Here is a 15485-nt window from a genome sequence, read left to right as displayed (position 1 = left end):
ATTTCCAAAATTTTACAGTCAACAGTAAAACGTAAGCGGCAAAAGTTTTAAAATGTCCGAGTGTTTACGTACACGTTTCAAACAAGGTTGTAAAAGGAATGCCATCAAAAACATTCTGTAAAAACCTCAAGTCTCGCCGTAAAAAGTTGTGAGATCTATATAATACCAAGTCGATTAATCTATTTAGTCTCTACTTAAAGGACCTTCTGTCTTAAGTTATTACGTATGTTATTATCATGCCAATTAAAAAAAATACCTTTAAAACAAATAGACCGACCTGGCCATCGCATGATTTGATTATTAGTATGTATCACACTACACAGCACGACGAGAAGTTAATGCTCCTGAAATGTTAATGGCGAATTTGTGTTTTCGTGCGATGACCAAGTCGATCTATTTGTTTTAAAGGTATTTTTTTTTAAATTGGCATGATAATAACATACGTAATAACTTCAGACAGAAGGTCCTTTAAGTAGAGACTAAATAGATTAATCGACTTGGTATTATATAGATCTCACAACTTTTTACGGCGAGACTTGAGGTTTTTACAGAATGTTTTTGATGGCATCTCACTTCTTTTTGTAGAGCGAACATAAGTCCAATTTGTATGGAAAGACGTTTTTTTTTCATAATTCAACATATTTTCCTATGGGAATGTTGTTCAGTTTCATGGGCTAAACACCCTTACCCACCCTATACCCTCTCCCGTTATGCTTCATATAGTAGGTACCTATTTACACCTATTTATTTTATTATCTACAGTAATAATAATTCATTAACTGCAAATGTAACCTTGTAATCCTATACATTTATATGGGATTACAAAGTTATTGTTGCAGTTGGTGTATTTAGAAAACTGGACCGAAATTAGAAAATATTAAATTTTTCCCATGATAAAAACACTCAACCCTATTTGTATTCTTAATTTTAAGCTTCTAAGTCTGCTAGAAGTACCTTAGACTTTTGATGATCGGTGAGTCAGTGAGTCAGTGAGTCAGTGAATCAGTGAGTGACAAAATTCAAAATTTTAACAAGTTGTCATTCTTAAACTACTGGTTCAAATTGACTGAAATTTTAAATATACCGTGTTTATACAATGACTGATTAGTTGCTGAAAATCCAGGCTTCTTGTTTTATCCAAAACGAAATTATAGGGGTGTCAAAAATAGCCCGAATTGCTTCGAGAAAAGAATGTTACGGCCGTGCCGCTTTTTTTTGCTCGACTTGCGGGGGCACTTCCGTGCCCCCAGATGGTTAACCGAACACACACACACTCACACACGCATACATTCACAAAACTCTCACACATACAAGACACGATTCGTCGGTATTACGATGTATTTACGACCCATCGCTCGCTAAGTACTACTTAGCTTTATTTCCCGAAGTAATATTGGTAATTTTAGCGCCCTACAAATACTGGATCAGATATTTGCTGTTGAAAAATACGTGATTATTCTGATTAGTTATGTTGGCGATAAACTGTTCGATTCGGCAAAAAGGTCTAAAGGGGCATTTCCATGTGAAGAAATCTCTTCGGTTTGTTTTAACACTAATATAATGCTTAAAACTATGTATTTAATTACTGTTATAATAAATTTGTATTAGAAAAAAATAGTAAATTTAAACATGAAATATTCGTAAGATAGAAGTATGACGATATTTCATCAAGACCTAGTTATAGCCTCGCTTAGTTTTCCGCAAGTAAATAATCAGTGGCTGTCCTACATCACTTATCCATTAGATAGCTCATCCGAGAGTTTCCCGTAAGCTATGTAACCAGCCCTTACTCTTACTAGCTACAAAACTACAGCTACCAAAAATACCTCTGTTTTCGAACCAAGTTATACTCAACATAAAAATATGATTACTTTCCACCACATGCCACCTCAACAGTTTTAAACATAAGGTCACTGTCAATCACGCAATAAAGACGGGACGAATCGTTCCACATTTTATAGGCTGTATAAAAAATACCCATCGCTTTTATACGAGGCAAGTGGCGTATGAAACTTTGACCAGTGATATCGGTCAAGTCGTTTCCTATCCTGTTTATGATACGTATAGCTGACCTTACTAGGTTTTATAGACCACAAACTAGGTTGAAAAAGTGGTGTTAAAATAGATTAATGTTTTTAAATGGATGTGTTGTGTGTGCGGAGGTTAAATGACTGTGGGGGTACGGAGAGATGTTATAAGAAATCGTCAGCAGAAGGAGCAGGCCTCTTACATTATAAAGCTCATCACTTAAACGCGTCAATGGGTTCTTTAAGCTTTTATTGTATTTGAATACCATTTCACTTTAAATACCTGTACCTGTAAACTGCGATTTTTTTTAGGCTTCATTACTTTCAATTTGAAAACTACATAAGCAACACAAACATTTCTTACTGGAAATAATGTACATATATTTTTCATAAAATTCTAAAAAGGAACTTGATGTTTTTGACATATTTCATTTGCCATTATACGATTGTCATAACTAAAAATAAATAGCTACGAAAAAATAATATAAAAGATTAATAAACATGGAGCCATAAAAACCAGAAGAATCTATCAAGAGAATATAACGAGAACGATCTATAATAAAAATAATAAGTATGGATCGATTGAACAGAGGTAAGCATGAAAGTATACTCACTCACATAGATTAACTCGTCTCCTCGTAAATTTCCTGAGTGTCCCAGACCTTACAAGGCACTTGGGCTTTTACTAAGTAGTTGAAGAAGTTCGTCGTTCTTCGGTTTCAAAATGATATCAATCGATGAGACACATTTTGTCAACAATGTTTGTAAATAAAGTGCTGTCAATTTTCAGAGATAGACGACCTACTCAATCTGACCGATTCAGAAGATGACGAAGAAGATTCATCAGATAACAACACAGGACTCTTTGAAGGGAGCCGCCCTTTTATTCTTGAGCTGCATGAATTGAAAAAAGATGGTCCTAATCCTAATCCGGAAAGTGCAGCACTTGCAGCTAAGGCGAAGAAACTTAAGAAGAAGAAGAAAGGACCAGGGCAGAGGAGTCAGACCAGTGCATCAGAGAGTATGTCTGAAGCAAGTGTAGCTGTTCCAACTGCTGCAGAAGTGAAGGAAGAGTTTTATGATGCTCGTGACAGTTATCATGCTATACCAGGTTTGTTATTCGGTCATTTCTTAGTCCATAGAAGTTGGCACTATTTGTCGCTTAATCGACTATTAGACAGAATTTATTACTTTACCAATTGAAGAGTAGGTACGTCAGTAAATTTCTTTTATGTAATTACACCATAAACAACAATTGTTACTGTTCTTCAGAAAATCAATCAACAACAGGGAATCCTACAGCAGTATCACCTGCCGTGAAACCGGCTGCTGCGCCTGCTGTAGCCCACGTCGTAGCATCACCCGCTATAACACCAGCCGTAGCCCCAACTGCCACGCCCCCTGTAGCACCGCGAGCACCAGTCGTAGCCCCGGCTGCCTCTCCGGCAGTAGCACCGGCTGTAGCTCCAGCCGTAGCCCCGACGGCAGCACCAACCGTAGCACTGCCTGGAGCACAGGCCGTAGCACCAGCCGTAGCAGCCGTAGTAGCATCAGTGGTAGCAACGGGGCAGCTTCAAGAAGGCCTCGAACTACCACCAGCTGTACCTCCTACGCCAAAACTTCAAGAATCCGTGCCACCAACAACGATGGCCTCAGCTACGACTGCAACTAATGCTCCAGGACCTACGCCGGTACAAAAGGAGCCTTCTGTGATTACAGTAAGTTTTTTCCATACATACATACTCTTTTGAAGATTTCTATTTTAGAGTAAAGACTACAAAGCTTCATAATGTTGCACTTGACTGAACCAAAACATGTGAATAAAGAAGTGCCCAATAATTTTCATTTCAAATACTAAACATGTCTCGCTGTAGTACACTGAAACCTTTTTACGTTCATTGATTTAGATTTGTATAACATCATATTATTGAATAGAAGCGTAAATACCATCTGACAACAAGCATTTCCATTCAATAGTTCTTGTTCGAAAAATTCGTACCCTTAACCGTCACCTATAAAGGTGCCCCCGATGTGTACCTTCCCACACTTTTTCCACCTCACTAGCCGATACACAATACTTGTTCAGAGATCGCCATGTAGAAACACTCGCTCGATTTGAGCTTAATACCGAGACCAAACATTTGTATTCCCTGTATTTTTATAGATATTTGAAAATACATTTTCGTGTACAATAATCGCGTTTACTTCTTTATTTGCAGAAACCAGTCACCCGCCCGGAATAAGACCGTTTTTTTCTCGGTATGTATTTTGTATGGTACAATTATTACTGGTTAGTTCAAATGTTTTCACAATGTTTTCTTAGTTTTATTTTCTAGAATAGATATAGTTTTAGTGAAGGACGTTGATAACGACTTAAATTTAACTTACGTTTTTTTTATTTTCCAGATAAACAAACAGAACCGAAAACTGATCAACCTCGACACTACAATACATTACATAAAACTTTTAACCATGAAATAAAATAAACAGTAACTTTTAAAAATTATAATAGTTTCATTATTTGCAACTAAAACTCCCGCACTAAAATCTGAGCACACGAGATATTTAAATAATTTTACGAGCATGCAGCTTGCAGCAGAGGGCATCATACTCCAAGGAGGTTTATTACTCTGTCGATACTTCAAAGTATACAACCTCCGTTGCTTAAATGAATCCATAAACTAAATGTCACTGTCATGCAGCGTCAAAGTGTCAATTGGTGTGAAATATAAAATTCGCAGTGGTCGCTATTTGTAGTAACAAAGTAATTTATTTATCGGAAGTCCCGGTTTTAGGGGCTTCCCGAGTTTTTGGGAACAGTGAGTATGATTCCATGCGTTATGTCACTTTGTTTAAGTTAGGTTGAAGGATCTTGAATAATCGCATAACTACTAATGCTTTGCGCATAGTGCTTTAACAGTGTTCTTTATTGGAAAACAATAATTAAATTTAATTGATTTTATTGACCCATGAGAACGTCCGCTGTGAAATATTCGCGCGGTACTATGATAACCAAAATAGTAGTTTATTATCCTAACATGACCAAACACCCGTGTGTTCAATAAAAGTTTTGATAAGTTTATTAGTAGGCTTTCTTTGAATATTTTCAGCCATGGAAAATACACCTGCACGATACAAAGCAAAAAATAAGAAAGCAGCTCCTAGCGCTAAACCTAAAACCGCCAAGAAGCGAAAAAGTGATGGTAATTATATTACTGTATAAAATAATAATGTTGCTATGCCATTAAATTGCATATTAATATCGAATATCATAGAACCCATAGATGGGCAATACCTTGGTTACCAAATTTCAAGACTAAATAAATATAAGCGTGTCTATTTTCAAAGAATAACTGAAAAGACGTATAATAATCAATACACTTTATCATGTTTAGGATAATGCGTCTTTTATTACGTTATTACGTTTGTTTTACAATCGGATTAATTCCGTAATTTTTCTATATAGGTCCCACTTGTTCAATGTTCTTAGCAGAACTAACCAGAAAGCTGGCTTCCAAAAAGAAACAAGAGGAGGAAGCTCCTAAGAATATCGTTCGTAAGTACCAACCGTGACTTTATGAATATACAGTAATAAATAAAAATCCTATACGTCTGAGTAACATTATTCTAAAATGTTTTATCAGTCGTATACTTGGCTGACACATACGCTAACTATTGCACACAGCGTTCATCATAAACTTTCCCCAAGATGTTCACTCTTAATTACTCTTAAAATTTTGAAATAATTACGTACTTGTACAGTAAATTATAAATTCACAGAAACGATAATAGAGAGCATCACAAATGCCCTGCCGGTTAAATTTTCAAGGAAATCTCCACCGAAAATTCCATCTCCCATGAAAATGGAAACATTGCAGACGTTCGCTCCAGAACTATTACCGACAGATACACAAAACTTTCCTTCTATATCAATAAAGAATGATGATGAGACCGAAAGTGACATTCCTATGGAAGAGGTGGAGATCGCATCACACAAACCTGCAGGGTTCAAAATGCCAAAAATGCCTCTCGTAGACAGCGAGGTATTTAAAAAGGCAATCCTAGATCAGAAAAGGAAAACATCAATGCAAGACGCAGCAGTAAATACTAATAAAGATCACGATGTCGCCGGCGAAATAGCTAAGCATGTAGACACGTTAAGGAAAATATCGTTAATAGCGGAAGAGTTTAATAAGAAAACTGGTAATTGTTGATTTATTTATCACACTGTAAAATATTAGAGTTTTCTTTGTCTTACACTTATACCACGTCGAGTAGGGTCGGTACAAAATTATCTCTTCTACCACTCATCTATCTCAGCCGTCAACTACGTTTTGACCGCTTTTTAATTTCACGTCCTATTTCATTTCCACATCCTCTTTCACGCAGTCCATCCACCATCTTTTCGGTCTTTCTCTTATCAAATAGAAAAGTAAAATTCATTATTAACTTTAACTACAAATTTATTTGACGTGTTGCTTGCCTTAGTTTTTGAAAATGCAGAGAGTAGCTGTATAATAGCTTCGATTAAAATATGTAGGTAGTAAAATAATTCCAATAATAAAACTTGGTTTACAGCTAAGAATTTGAAAGAAATTATAGACAGTGTGCAAGAAGATCTCGTTAAGAAGTTAGAAGAAATTCAAACAGAACAGAAACAAGCTCCACCGGCAGAGAAGACTCCCGAGAGTACTAACGTAGAAACATAGACAAGTGTAAGATTTTATGAAGAAAACAGTGACTTTAGTTTTGATGTCAAATTTACTGCGTCAAAATGAAGAACAACATATTTTAGAATAAAGAATAAATTGAAAACATTTATAAATAAAAAATATTAATACAGAACTCTTCTTTCATGTAGCTTTGATGATTGTAGGTTCTTAAATTTTCTAGGTTCACTTTTTACATTACCACTTGAACCATTTGTTTCAATAGTTTTCATACAAAGCATTGTTACTGGATTTCTTTTGAAATTGGTTGATAAATGGAGCCACCTAATGTTAGTGCAAGTAATGAACCTCTGAAAATTCTTGACTTTGGACAGAACAATATGAAACGAACGACATCGAAGGACAAACTAAATGGTATGTTTTATCATCTAATTTAACATCTCATCGTATTAAATCTGTATGTAGGTATTTGTATTCAAAGTACCGGGGAAGCAAAGGCCTCCAAAGCAAAGGTGCGTGCGTATATTGGCAATAAAATCTAAAGCTAAATGTTTATTTCTTGAAGAGATACCTAGTTAGTCGTCCTATCCATCCGCTAATAGTTTGGTAAATTGGAATTGTAGGTGTATTCAAAGTAGGCACCCATAATCAAATTCTGTTTGTTCCTTCTAACTGCAGTAGAGTGGCTTTTCGTTTTAATAACTGCAAAATTATTAAAACTAGATCAATTGAAAAGCATAAGCAAGCTACCAAGGATCATTCAATCATCAAAACTGTACAAATCCGCCAAAAGTATATCAAAATTGAAAACCAACCTGGACGCTTTAGGCAAGTGGACTTAAATTCTTATTAAAATATCGTGTATTTTACACTTTTTCCTCGTGGGGTAATATTTCAGTGACATCTTAATTTCAGGTGACAACGTCCCTGGCCCGAGTAATGTTAAACCTAAAAAGAATGAAGTTCGTAAGTATCCGACGATTAAAATTTATTATTTCTCTGGAAATGATATTTCAGTTCGATGAATTCTGTTTTGTATTATAATTTCTAAAAATAGACATGTAAAGTAAAGATGAAATGTTCTGCTTTCAATAAAATATCGTTTCATAATTTCCTGAAAATAAAATATACTTTAGGCTTGTTTCACACTTGTCCTTTTTTTTTTTTTTTTTTTTTCTTTTCGTCAGGAAAATGCATTACTGCATGTCCCGCTCCAGGGAGGTAGCGGGGGTCTGTCGGGCTCTCCCGCCGGCTAGGCGTTCCGGCATTCCGGCAAATTTAAAAAATTTGGGCATACCGACTAAAAACCTGACGGTGTTCCTTCAACAGTCACCATAAAGTGCTGGCTCCCGAAATAAAGCGTAATTCGCAACGACTAAACTACACGGTCCGGTCCGAGTTGCTGTAAATGGATGTTCGGTCGCCTCACATATTATTATGTCTCCGTTCCGGGCGCCCGTAGAGGTCTCTAAGACAGTTGTGATACCAGCCGTAAATCTAAAAAAAACTATTCAAAATGTTATATTTTAGCTGTAGAGAAGGCGAAACCAAGTCAAATACCACGACGCAAGTCATTCCGCGAGGGAATGAAAACGGTATTCAATGCCAAACGGAAATCTTCGTGCAACAACACACAACCCGCTTCATCCGACGCAAGAAACGTTCAACGAGTCAACCTTATGATCAATCCAAGTACTGAGAACTTGATTATTTGATTAGCTTTGGCAACCGGTAGAAAAACCTTGGTAGAAAAGATATTATTAGAACTACATGCCTTTTCAACATGCTTTAATTACACACATCTTAGTCCATTAAAATTTATACAGGGTGTCCCAAAACTCAACGATAATCCGAGACAGGATGAAAGGCCAAGTCATACCGGTTCTAGGAAAAATAAAAAAAATTCCATATCACTTAGTTCAGCAATAATAGACATTTTTCAAAAAAGTTAAAATTCCACACCCTTGGTCGCATTTTCAAGTCCTGTGATCACCAATGTCAAAATTTCGCAGCGTTTTTTTTATTTCGTGGTCTATATTAAATATGCTATTAATCGTAAAACAAATTAATGCACAAAACATTGTTAATTTTCTAAAAAATGTTAAGTTTTAGTGAGTCATGGTTCACAAAAATATCGTTAGTTGACTTTGACGCTTCATATTAGAAAAAAAATGTACTACACTACCCTTGGCAAGTTATTTAAAAAGTTGGCGCATTTAATCAAGATTACAAAATGGTGCAACACTTGCCACTTTCACGAAGCATGTCCTCACAGATGGATCGGACGCAGTGGTTGAATTTTATGGCCTCATCGCTCCCCCGATCTAAACCCAGAGATATTTTTGACTGGGAATGCATAAAAGAGAAAGTCTATTCGAAATAAATACAAAATCTATCAGATCTTCGCCAGAAAATTGACACAGCGTCAGAAGAAATAATTCCAAGGAATTTTGCACAACTGGTGAAAAAGTATTTTTTAAGGCGTTGCAGAGCCTGTATTCGTGCCAGAGGAAAGCAATTATTATTAGTAAAGAGGTAATTGAGTTAGTCCATAACCAATATTTAATGTAATGAACATAATAGGTATTAATAATTAAAAAAAAAATTGAACGGCCCATGGTTTTTATTTAATTTTTCTCCATAAACTAAAGTAATTCCGAATTGTTTTCCTCTGGCACGAATACAGGCTCTGCAACGCCTTAAAAAAGACCTTTTCACCAGTTGTGCAAAATTCCTTGGTATTATTTCTTCTGACGCTGTGTCAATTTTCTGGCGAAGTTCTGATAGATTTTGTATTTATTTCGAATAGACTTTCTCTTTTATGCATTCCCAGTCAAAAATATCTCTGGGTTTAGATCGGGGGAGCGATGAGGCCATAAAATTCAACCACTGCGTCCGATCCATCTGTGAGGACATGCTTCGTTCAAATAAAAATAACATTTTTATTGACAAGAAAAGTGGCAAGTGTTGCACCATTTTGTAATCTTGATTAAATGCGCCAACTTTTTAAATAACTTGCCAAGGGTAGTGTAGTACATTTTTTTTCTAATATGAAGCGTCAAAGTCAACTAACGATATTTTTGTGAACCATGACTCACTAAAACTTAACTTTTTTTAGAAAATTAACAATGTTTTGTGCATTCATTTGTTTTACGATTAATAGCATATTTAATATAGACCACGAAATAAAAAAAAACGCTGCGAAATTGTGACATGGGTGATCACAGGACTTGAAAATGCGACCAAGGGTGTGGAATTTTAACTTTTTTGAAAAATGTCTATTATTGCTGAACTAAGTGATATGGAATTTTTTTTTTATTTTTCCTAGAACCGGTATGACTTGGCCTTTCATCCTGTCTCGGATTATCGTTGAGTTTTGGGACACCCTGTATATGTAAGTATATGTAATAGATAATAAAGAAAAATATTTTGGTCCGAACTGTTTATCGGTTCAAAATCTAGCTCTTAGCATGGTAATGTAAAATTATTGAGATCAATCAATGTGAGTACCTGCTAGTACTTTCCTAAAAGTCGTAAAATGAATCCATAAATGTCCTAAACTATTTCACTATTGTGACCAACAAACCGACCGATTCTAATAAAAAAGTTGTGGAACACAATAAATCACGTAAGCATTTGCCTTCAGGCCATAAAACAATTGTTTACTTATTTCCACTCCGTTTGATTTAGATTTCTGCCGGGAGCAGCGACAACAAACAACGTCGATGGCGAGACCTATACCCACCCTCGGACAGATTTACGGCGAACTAAATGTAATCGATAGTGACAGACTCAATGGTAAACACGATGACGTATCGTTTTGCTCCCAAACGAATCACTACCGCAAATTAGATTTTTCGTATAAATCACGCCTCTGAACACTAAAATTTCGTGACCGCATAGTCTGATTCCTTGACTTGCGCTACGGTTCCATATCATTGGTGATAAGTAATTTTATGAAAATGTTTAAAGCCGTAAATACAACTAAAACTAACTTATGTAAATCGTCACTTTCCAAAATAGTCGTTCGTAATATTTATCTGACTGGATCAATTAAAGCATTTTTTTCTTCAGTAGGAGTAACCCACACATATCCATCTCACAAAATATGAATCAATTCCAATGACTTAAAAACATACAGAAGTTACTGACTAATGTTCTCAGATTGGATCACAGAATTGGGCAGCTCTAGTCCAGTGAACGGAGTTGAATCCGCCCCAGAATCTAGTTTAAGAGACAGTACACGAACCTCCGAATGGGATTATCAACGATCTCAGGAAGCTTCAAGTACACGTAAGTTTAAATATATTCTTAAAGACCGGTACGCCCTTAGTCATGACAAGAATTTTGCCACTACTAATATTTTATATACAAGAGTATAAGGGAGTTAACGCGAACACGCATTTAAGTTGGAATGCTTGCTTGACGTTTCGGTGCAGGTTGCACTGGCCGCAGCTTTGTTCGCGTTAATTCCCGAATCCTATTATGTAATAGACATGCAACGCAAAAGTTTAAAACTCATGATACATATTTTTTATTCAGTTTTCATTCTAAGCGAAGAATTATGTCAGTACTCCTACTCTTCTCCATTTTTATTTTATACATGTTAGAGAGGTCAAAGCTATTGTCATGTTCAAGTTACGTTACTGAACTTCTTGAAAAATAGAAATTGTTTTGGAAGTAGAGTCCAAATCCACCCTAATAAATCCTACTTGAAATAATATTAGTACTTTTAATAGTCTTATTGAATATTCTAAAAGAGCACATATCACGTAATAAAGACATAAAACACGTTCTTTTTGATGCTGCACGTCTAAATAAATAATCTATTTCAGTACCAACATCCTCCTGCCTTCAAAGCTTGAAAGAAGTCAGCACAGTGGTGATCAGTAGCGAGGGGAGGTCGATAAGCAGTTCCCGAGTGACTAATGCCACTAGGACCTTGTATCCATCAGACAATGAATTCCCGACTAGGGATGATGAATCAGGTGAGGTCTTCCATGATTATGCTATTGATTCATACACAAATTGCATTTCATTAAAAACACTATTTATTTTACTAAAAATTACAAAGATGACGGTATATCAATTAGAAAAAATATGTTCCAGTGACACTACATTCAAATTAATGTTGTACTGACATTAACTATGCTTCCAATCCGCATCAATTTATTGTTAACTGCAAGGGCACGTAATTAATAATCTCCTTAAATACGTACGATTAAATTACATGAATAACCTTGCCAGACATCGAACTAAAATACACCACCACCATGAACAAAATCTATGTTGCCTTAGAAGTACAAAATTTCACTTTGTTCTATAGGTTATCGATCATCAAGCCCAGATCCCAACGATCTGTTCAGTCCAGCAACAACTGACATCGAGAGTATGAAGTTATCATCACTTGACACTTACTACACGGCAATGACTTCCGACGTCATCTCCGAAGATCAAGCGTCTCCTATATCCAGTGTGGGTGAGTCGACTCACTTTAAACGAAGTCAGAAAGAAAAGGGATTTAATTTTTCTAACAAAAGAGTAGCAATTGTCGACACTTTTGCATGAAAGATTGATGATATGGAGATATTTTGTAAAGTAATATTACATGTTTAACGCTCAGTAAATAAATTTACCTGACGAATAAATTGCAAAAAAATATTTTACCGAACGAAAGCTAAACAATTAGAATGTTGTGGATGATGGCAAAAACAATAATATAAATTAAAAAATAGATTTAACCCATTAGTGTCCCATTGCTGGGCAAGGATCTCCTCCCGTAATGAGAGAGGGGTTGGGGACTTATACAATAAAAATAAATTTTCATTATCATTTGTAGAAACGAATCCCTTATTAAGAGACCAACCAACAGTAGTTTTATGTACTGCCCCTGAAACCTCAACACAAGGAACTGAAAGCGAGGGCGGGAACGCGTATCATGAAGAATTTATTAATAAATCGACAGGGAGTAAGTAAAACTTTCCTTGCTATTATCAAACTATATTATCAGTTTTTTTTTTGTTTTTATCGTATGGTTAGTGGTCAACCTCGTATCAAAGGCTTAACGACTGATATCTTAATTGACAACAACCGGGACCAACTTTTAACGTGCTCTCCGAAGAAAAAAAAGCTCATTCAGTTACCACTGTGCGGTCACCCATCTATGGAACGACCGCAAAAAGGGTTGTTTAACCCACAAATCATTTACCGACCGGTGAAAAAAGACCGGTAAAAGGCTTACTAAAATTTTGCAGGCATACTTATACTTTATTCACAAGTCACTTAACTGAATTGTTGTTCATATATTACTCTCCGTTATAAAATGACTATATTTTTCTGCAATATCTGTTGGTCTAAGTAACCCTATAACTTGCATTATATTTCAGGTGCCAGTGTTAGAGCATACTACTCACACAGCCCTCCAAATTCTATGCAACCAGCAAAACGCTTACCTGTCCCTTCGTATACTGAGTGCCTGTCTGAGATACTACAGAAAACAACCAACTTTGAAAATATTGAAGGTAACAAACAGCTTATAACTCCGGATACAAATTGATAACAAAATGCAAAGTAAGAACGTAAACATTTACAAAATTATACTTACAGTCTAAATCTAATATGCAATTTAATTAAGTGATGAAAATATGCACGTCGTTGACTGATTTTCGAAAATACAATCTATACCTATGACAAAATGAGCTAATGTCATAAGATCTGATAATTTTATCGAAAAAACCTAGACATCCGTTCAAGAAAAAAGGTCTTAAGTTCGACCAGCTCTTCATGATAACTATACATACATTTTTTTAGGATCAGTCGCAAAATCCCCAAGCGGCAGCGCTGACAACGAGATACCAGACAGTCTCTCGGTAACCGGTACTATAGAAACCTACGAAGACACTGTCATAGGAGAAAACGACTCCAACGGGGAATGGAGTAGACGCGAACAGCAACGGTCCAGTGAAACACTGGCAATGACCAAGACTTATAGTACTGAAACAGAGTCCTGGAGGTATCAGAGTGCGAGCAGCGAAGGTTGCAGTCTTGGGACCTTTAGTTTAGGTATGTATGTCTACTATTCTAATAATCGGCATTTTGTGTAATGTCTTGAAATTTTACTGAATATTTAGAAAGATAAAATAAAAATTTTAAATTTTTTTTAATCACTCAGGGCCTTTTAATAAAATGATTCCCAAATTCTAGGCAAATACAATTGGAAACAAGAGTTCTACTCGCGGTACTACGGAGATAGTCACCACACTGATCACAACTCTTTTCATTGTAGAAAGTGTATGATGTCCAAGAGGTTCCCCAGCAACAGATATAGATGTGAGGCTTGTTGATATATTAAAAAAAAAATACTAGAGATATTATTATACTGTACCGCTCTTACACTTTTTTATTAAAAATAGTAATCTACTGTGAAAAATAAACATTCCGATGTGTCTGATCGATCGATCTGATATGTAAGACTTTTCAAAAGTAAAGCGAGTAACAAGAGATTTCAATTAAACCCTAACAATAAAATTACGAAGAATTGAAGTTAAGTGTTGGACTTATTTATATCTTTATTATTTACGTTTATATTTTAGTACCAAGAACTCTTCGTTCCTGGCGTCGTCGGATCTCCATTCGTCGTATCTGCAGAAGACGGTGGAACCGCATGTGGAAGAAGACTGCTCAGCGCTGGGCAAGCTGGTCTTCGTGGATGCCGGTTACTAATAGGAAAAGTAAGTTCGTTTTTTTTCTAATAACGCTTGTAAAAATATCTGTACATTTTTTTTATTATTTAATGGTAGTCATAATTTATTATTTGATGAAAGAATTTTATTAAAATCTTCTGGTCTTTGTTCAAGTTCGAGTAACGCATTACTTACACCGCTCTATAATATGGGAAGACGTAGATGTTCAGACTAGTATTCCTGCGTATCAAGAAATAGGTTTGATATTGATCCTTCTTTTAAAAAACTATCATACATATTTAAAGACCTAGTATAGTTTGATACGAGGAACTTAGTTTACTGGTATTTTTAGAAGTTGATAATTTCAGGAAGTAGCCTGTGTAGTCATAGTCTTAGGTTTTATTATGGTAAGATTATAGATTCAGTCGCTCAAAAAACTGAACCAGAGCGTGTGGTTAATAATGCACTTACATGACGCTACAATTTTTTCTGCTACTTACTACAACTTGCAAGCGTACTTACCAACCCTGTATAAACAACACTATAAAAAGTTGACACAGTAATCACCTGAGTCATATATCATTCTAACTGCACTCTTTCATCCGTAAAATAAAAACTACCACTTAAATAGAGTCGATTTCCTCAGTATCCGATGCTACGTGCACCCAGTTAGAGTACTTCTTCCCATAAATCTTGGGAACTATTTCCTTTGCGGTTCAGTGACATAGTTATGCTTTTAGGCACAGATAGTGAGCTGCAAGAACAGAAGTCTGTCGGCAATTCTGTTATAATGGGATCTTGGCGGACTCTTAGCAAGGATAGTAAAGGTAATTACTATTAAGGAAATACTAGATGACTGTATTATGATGATAGATCATTGTAATTTCTCAGCTGTATTTGTTTATTTGACATAGAATTTGGATTAATATTAACCTGTATTGTTTTGTGTTCCATTGAACTTAAGAAGTAGAGTAGGCATTTAGGCCACATAGATTGTATAAACATTATGTTGCAAGTAAGCGCAGATCACTAACGCGCCAAGCGTAAATGTTACGGCTTTTTGTAGATATGATAGATCCATCCTTAACTTCATATGAATAGACTGC

The 15485-nt window shown here is 35.7% G+C and overlaps 2 protein-coding genes across 3 annotated transcripts; both read left to right on the top strand.

Moving 5' to 3' along the window:
• Positions 1–2435: 2435 nt before the first annotated feature.
• Positions 2436–4536, top strand: LOC142973326 (uncharacterized). Its single transcript, XM_076114973.1, has 5 exons — positions 2436–2619; positions 2818–3138; positions 3300–3745; positions 4247–4286; positions 4434–4536. Exons 1-4 carry the CDS (start codon positions 2601–2603, stop codon positions 4268–4270), a joined length of 810 nt encoding a protein of 269 aa, XP_075971088.1. The 5' UTR covers positions 2436–2600; the 3' UTR covers positions 4271–4286; positions 4434–4536.
• Positions 4537–4738: 202 nt separating this feature from the next.
• On the top strand, positions 4739–6864 carry LOC142973325 (uncharacterized). 2 transcript variants are annotated; one of them, XM_076114971.1, is made up of 5 exons: positions 4739–4846; positions 5138–5230; positions 5494–5583; positions 5808–6230; positions 6606–6864. In XM_076114971.1, the coding sequence occupies exons 2-5, from the start codon at positions 5140–5142 to the stop codon at positions 6734–6736; spliced, it is 735 nt and encodes a 244-aa protein (XP_075971086.1). In that variant the 5' UTR covers positions 4739–4846; positions 5138–5139; the 3' UTR covers positions 6737–6864. The 2 variants fall into 2 exon arrangements, with proteins under 2 accessions (XP_075971086.1, XP_075971087.1); XM_076114972.1 differs by having other exon boundaries at positions 4749–4846; positions 5117–5230.
• The last annotated feature ends 8621 nt before the right edge of the window (positions 6865–15485 follow it).

This window comes from Anticarsia gemmatalis, chromosome 5, assembly GCF_050436995.1.
Source record: "Anticarsia gemmatalis isolate Benzon Research Colony breed Stoneville strain chromosome 5, ilAntGemm2 primary, whole genome shotgun sequence".
Classification (NCBI taxonomy): Eukaryota; Metazoa; Arthropoda; class Insecta; order Lepidoptera; family Erebidae; genus Anticarsia; species Anticarsia gemmatalis.
Note: the sequence above shows the minus strand (reverse complement) of the source record. Positions and strands in the feature narration are given on the sequence as shown.

Excerpts from the sequence above, each read along its gene's own strand:
- LOC142973325 (XM_076114971.1), top strand. The coding sequence starts at position 5,140 with ATGGAAAATACACCTGCACGATACAAAGCAAAAAATAAGAAAGCAGCT. Across the intron at positions 5,231-5,493 it reads CAAGAAGCGAAAAAGTGATG|GTCCCACTTGTTCAATGTTC; the intron begins GTAATTATATTA and ends TTTTCTATATAG. Across the intron at positions 5,584-5,807 it reads AGCTCCTAAGAATATCGTTC|AAACGATAATAGAGAGCATC; the intron begins GTAAGTACCAAC and ends ATAAATTCACAG.
- LOC142973326 (XM_076114973.1), top strand. Across the intron at positions 3,139-3,299 it reads CAGTTATCATGCTATACCAG|AAAATCAATCAACAACAGGG; the intron begins GTTTGTTATTCG and ends ACTGTTCTTCAG. Across the intron at positions 3,746-4,246 it reads AGGAGCCTTCTGTGATTACA|AAACCAGTCACCCGCCCGGA; the intron begins GTAAGTTTTTTC and ends CTTTATTTGCAG.